Source organism: Eurypyga helias, unplaced genomic scaffold (assembly GCF_000690775.1).
Source record: "Eurypyga helias isolate BGI_N326 unplaced genomic scaffold, ASM69077v1 scaffold37120, whole genome shotgun sequence".
NCBI lineage: Eukaryota > Metazoa > Chordata > Aves > Eurypygiformes > Eurypygidae > Eurypyga > Eurypyga helias.
In genome coordinates, this window is record NW_010226935.1 from 856 (window position 1) to 6,056 (window position 5,201).

Consider the following 5,201-nt stretch of genomic DNA (forward strand, 5'->3'; position numbering starts at 1 on the left):
CCATCCCACCATACAGCAGGAACACACAGGGCTCCATCATAGCTCCCCGTCTTCCCTTCTCACCAGCCTCGGAGAACCACCAGTCCGCAGAGAGCCAGCGCTGGGGCTAACACCCCAAATTTGACTCTTGAGGGAGTCAACTATAGTTTTAAGCTTTCTACTCGCTTTTTGTGTGTGCAGTCTGTCACTGGAAGCCACTGGATCCAGATGTACACATGAATTAGACCAAAAAAAAACCAAAAACAAAACAGTGGTTAAAAAGTTCTCTAACACCCTCTCCTCCTCCTCTTGTCTTCTGAAGAGTCAATGACAGAGAGACATTGATAAAACTAAATTTGCCCTCCTCCCCACCTCAAGACAACAAGAGTTATTGAGACACAAAACATGTTATCTTGTACCTTCAGGATTACATCTAGAAGGGAAGTTTAGGGGTGCGGGAAGTGTGGGGGGAAGGCGGTGTTTGTGGGCGCAGTCCGCTTAGTTCTTGTATTCAAAAGGCTCGTCTCCAGTTTCGTTGAGGAGACACGTGCGGACGAGGGCCTCCGTCACAGCGTAAGGATCACAGTTGGCGGAGGGCCGGCGGTCCTCGAAGTAGCCCTTCTTCTCGTGGCCCACGTTCCTGGGGATGCGGATGCTGGCGCCACGGTTGGCCACACCAGCCGAGAACTCGTGGATGTTGGATGTCTCGTGGAAACCCGTCAGGCGCCTGGCATTGTCCAGCCCCCCTTTGGGGTCGTAGGCACGGATGTGGAACTGGTGACGCTTGCCCAGCTTCTCGATGGCTTCTTCAATGTGCCTGCGAGGGGAGCAAGGAGGAGGGGAAGACACGGTGAGTGTCTGACGGACGGTACGTGCTGAGCCTCGACTGCTGTGTCCAAGCGATGGCAGATTCACTGCTGTCGCCGAGTGACTTCATGACGAAGCAGATACCCTACAACCCACTTTTCCAATCATTTCAACATAGGTCTTCCCTCCTACTTCTGACCCAGGCTAGTTCTTGGAAAAGGATCCCTATGGCCTGAGAAGGTCCCTTGGGAGTGCTGTGTGTGGGACACCACCAGTTTGACCCAAGGCCAAATCCCTCAGACACATTTCCCTTGGGAACATGCTCGCAGAGGGGAGATTCCTTAACACGGAAGTTTATTTGGGAAGCTCACAGAGTCACGACTTGGCTCATTATCACAGCTCTCAGGAGGTATCCCTTCAGTGCAACCCAGCGCTGCAAGGTCCCTGCCTGCACATCAGTCCCATATGGGAACTGGGGTTGGGTTTACATTTCCAGGATCTTCATGATTAAGGAAACATGGCATTTGCTTCCACAGCCTGGCCTAGAAAGAAGCTAATGGCATTTCTCTTTCATTGTGATTATTAAAAAATAATATTTAAAAGAGCCTATGCTGAGTTTATTTCCTTGTTTCCACCATTAGCAGATCAAGAACTGGGCAGCCCGTTACAAAAAGCTGCATCCTGGCCACCCATCCTTCTGTCCGGACTGATGGAGCTGTACTCCTGGCTGAACTTCCCACCCAGCACCAAGACGGGAAGTGTATCATTATACAAAATACAAAAATTAAAATATATATATATATCTCCAGAAGAAAGGCTCAAACACAACACCAAGAACCAGGGTAACATCTCCCGTGTCGTCCAAAGCTCCACAAAAAACTTGCTGCTACCAGCCAAGCCCAGCCTGCTGCCCAGCAAAGCGATGCTACTGGCACATCTCAAAAAAAAAAAAAATCACTTACTTGAGACCTCCGTCTTCCCTCATGTTCTTGGTGCTGAAGTTGGTGTGACAGCCAGCACCGTTCCAGTTCCCAGGAATGGGCTTGGGATCGAAGGACACAATGACACCAAAGTCTTCGCACACCCGATGGAGGATGAAGCGTGCAATCCAGAGATGATCGCCCATCTCAATCCCTTCACATGGTCCCACCTGGAACTCCCACTACAAGAAGGAGGAGTCACTGGGCTCAGTGGGGCAGAGACACTTGTCACGAGACCCTTCCTACCCCCTTATGCTCAGATGGTTGATACAACTACCCAACTCGGAGCAGGCAGCAAAAGCTCCCGCTGCCTGGGATTTTTCTGTACTGTCTCATTCCACAAGGCACCTAAACCTCTTTTACCTGGGCTGGCATCACTTCTGCATTGGTTCCTCCAATTTTCACGCCAGCATAAAGGCACGCTCGGTAGTGGGCCTCCACAATGTCTCTGCCGTAGGCTTTGTCTGCCCCTACGCCGCAGTAGTACGGACCTGCAACGGCACAGGTGAACAGCAAGGGAAAACATCAGTTTCTAGAAGGAAAAAGGCTCAAATTCTGTGAAAACAGAGCACACGGACAAGAGAACTCTCCAAAGGCTTGGGACATGTGAAAAAAACCCAACATCTGTTTTTCATGGAAGCACTAGTAGAGCAGGGCACTGATGGAGAGCAAATCCCCGAATTTAAGTCATCTGCAGACTAACCAACCAAGCAGCAAATTTAGATGCAGCCAATCTTCACCTTCAACTTTCTACAACGACCTTAAGTTCATGGGGGTTTTTTTGCCAGTATCCTGCCTGCTACTGTCCACCTTCTGTTCTAAAAAACACCTGCCTGACGCTGCGTGACACGGATTACGGTTCAAACGCGGCATTAAAGGACTCCTGCCCTGTCCTAGCGCAGACTCCGAGACATTACCTTGGGGTCCAGGGAAGCCGTTGGAAGGCCAGCCAAATGGATGTCCATCTGTCCCCAGAAGAGTGTACTCTTGCTCCATCCCAAACCAGGGGTGCTGGTTGGACACCATATCCATTATCCGCCTGCAGGTGTGTCGGAGATTTGTCTCTAGACCAGAAAAACAACACAGGGCTTATTAACACCTCCAGCCCCAATATCCACTTTATTTACAGGTTGAGTCCCAGCAGCGTTGGTGAAGAATCCCAGGACCAGCCCTTTCTCCACCACCAGCACTTTGTTTGCCTTTTACTTTCAGGGCAGGGATTATTTCTGGTGTCATACATGATGCCAAGGGCATGAACAGCATTTGGATAGGTCTCCCCTTCCCCTCCCCAGAAAACACCACCTCCACCAGAAGGGAGAAGGGTCCATTCACCTGCAGACTGGCGGTTGTATTTGAAGACCTCGCAGAGAACTAGTTTATTGGGATCCTTGCGAAAAGGGTCCCGAAACATGGCAGCAGGTCGCAGGTACATGTCACTGTTGGAGCCTTCAGCCTGGAAGGTGCTGGAGCCATCAAAATTCCACTCGGGGAGATCTGGAGAGAGGAAAGAGCCACAGTGACTCAGGGTCCACAGTCACCAGGAGGATGGGCTCCCTGCCACCCTCCAGTATTACAGAGGTGAAAATCCTTATAGAGAACAGGCCTACAATAGGCTTTATCCCAGCTCAGCTGATTTTGTTCCAAATGGGGGAAGCCAAAAAAGAAAGAGACACAAACAAAAAAACCTACCAAAACTTGCAAAAAAAAACCCCAGGGAAGTGCAACTCCCCAGCCACCCTGGGAAACACAAGGAGCTAGGCTGCTGGCCAAGGCCAAGCAAACCAAGCAGCACTGAGGATGTTTCCCATGTCACAACCATGGGGATGAGCAAAGCACCCCAGTTTCCTTGCAGAGGTGACTGGGAAAGCTGGGAGAGGGCAGAACATGAGACATCTTCAAGCTGTAGGAACGAGGGGAGCCATGAAATAGCCTTATCCGTGTTTGCATGGCCTGGAGAGGGTGGGAGAGCAAATCACATATAGGTGGAGTCTCTTATGGAGGAGTATGGCCAGGTTGGCACCCTTGCCCACCCCTCCAGGCTGCTCACTGCCCTCCAGGTCAAAGCACAGCAGGAGGGGCAGCCAACTCCACCCTGGCAATGTTATCTCCTCCACATCCTGGGGGGAAAAAGCAGGAGGATGGGAAGTACAAAGATTTCAAGGGAGCTGTGCCAACCACTCCCTTAAGAGGGAAAAGGGGAGAGGGGAAAAAAAAAAAAAAAAGAGATAATTCTGCTCAGCCACACGCAGTATTTTCATTTCATAACTGTCTCCAGCCAGCACCATGGCAACCTGGGGAAAATCCTAATGCTATTATTGTGTAAGCTGGGACTGTTTGTTCTGAGGGACACAAGCTCTTAATTACACCGGATAGCTCCATTCTTTCCCCTCCACTTTCTTCTGCCAAACTACTTCCGGCCAAAACGAGTACTTGAGAGTCAATGGGCAGCCGAGACCCTGCCAACAGCCCCCAGCCTCTGCCAACAACCCCCTCCGCAACGGGGGCAGTGCCAAGGCCGGGCTCCCAACCCCAGGTGTCTCACTGAAACCCCACATCTGGAGAGGTGGGAGTATTCCCCCTAGAGTTATCCAAGGAAGAAGGTAAGTGGGAGGGAGTAAGGAGGGGTGTCATCCCCAGATGTCATCCTTCTGCCATGAAAGGGGCGAAATGGCATCCTTCAGCCAGAGCAACCGAGTGCGGCTGCTTCTACCCGGCGACGGGCTACAAATCCTGCGCCTGCCCCCCTCACCTTCAAGGCTCTTGGGCTCGTGGTCCAGGGTGCGGGTTTTGCAGCGGAGGTGCTCCCCCGTCCCGTCGATCCAGATGTACATGGCTTGGACCTTCTCCCCCTGCGGCAGCTTCATGTACATGTGCTTGATGGCTTTGCTCAGGTGGGAGCTCGCCGAGGTGGCCATGGCTGCAGACCGGACGAGGGGGTTCCTGCGGGGACAATACAAAAAAAAACCAGCCCCAACCATGAGCCATTCCGTGCACTACCAGGTTTTTCACTCCCACAGCCAAGGAAGAGCTTGGCCGTGGGGCTGGCTCCTGCCTCCAGCATTCCCATGCCATTCTGCAGGCGGAAAACACAGCAGCTCAGGCAGCTAGAAGCCTGCTCCGCAAGCGATGCCCCCACCCCCATCAATCCCAAACTCCTGCCAACAAACAAAGTCTTATCCACCCAGCAACAGCCTTCAGAAGTGCTCCTCGGCCCTGGGTGAACTCCTCACCTCCACACTCACTCTGGGGCAAGAGATAATGCGCAGGGGAAGCTTAGCTGGGGCTTTCTTACCATGCTCGTTTGAGGGAGTAGGGCTTGCCTCCCCCCACGGCTGCCCCCCCGGATCAGCTGAAGCTGTACGAGGCTTCTCTGGGGCAGGAGGCAGCGCAAAGCCACAGGCAGCGATGGGGATGCTGCCCAAGGGGGTCTCGTCC

At 52.5% G+C, this 5,201-nt stretch overlaps 1 protein-coding gene across 1 annotated transcript; it reads right to left on the minus strand.

Annotated features, from left to right (window-relative positions):
* Positions 1-367: 367 nt before the first annotated feature.
* On the minus strand, positions 368-4,705 carry GLUL (glutamate-ammonia ligase). The gene is made up of 6 exons (XM_010154884.1): positions 4,516-4,705; positions 3,099-3,260; positions 2,684-2,830; positions 2,130-2,257; positions 1,749-1,948; positions 368-796 (listed from the first exon to the last, which is right to left on the minus strand). The coding sequence occupies exons 1-6, from the start codon at positions 4,679-4,681 to the stop codon at positions 478-480; spliced, it is 1,122 nt and encodes a 373-aa protein (XP_010153186.1). The 5' UTR covers positions 4,682-4,705; the 3' UTR covers positions 368-477.
* Between the last annotated feature and the right edge of the window lie 496 nt (positions 4,706-5,201).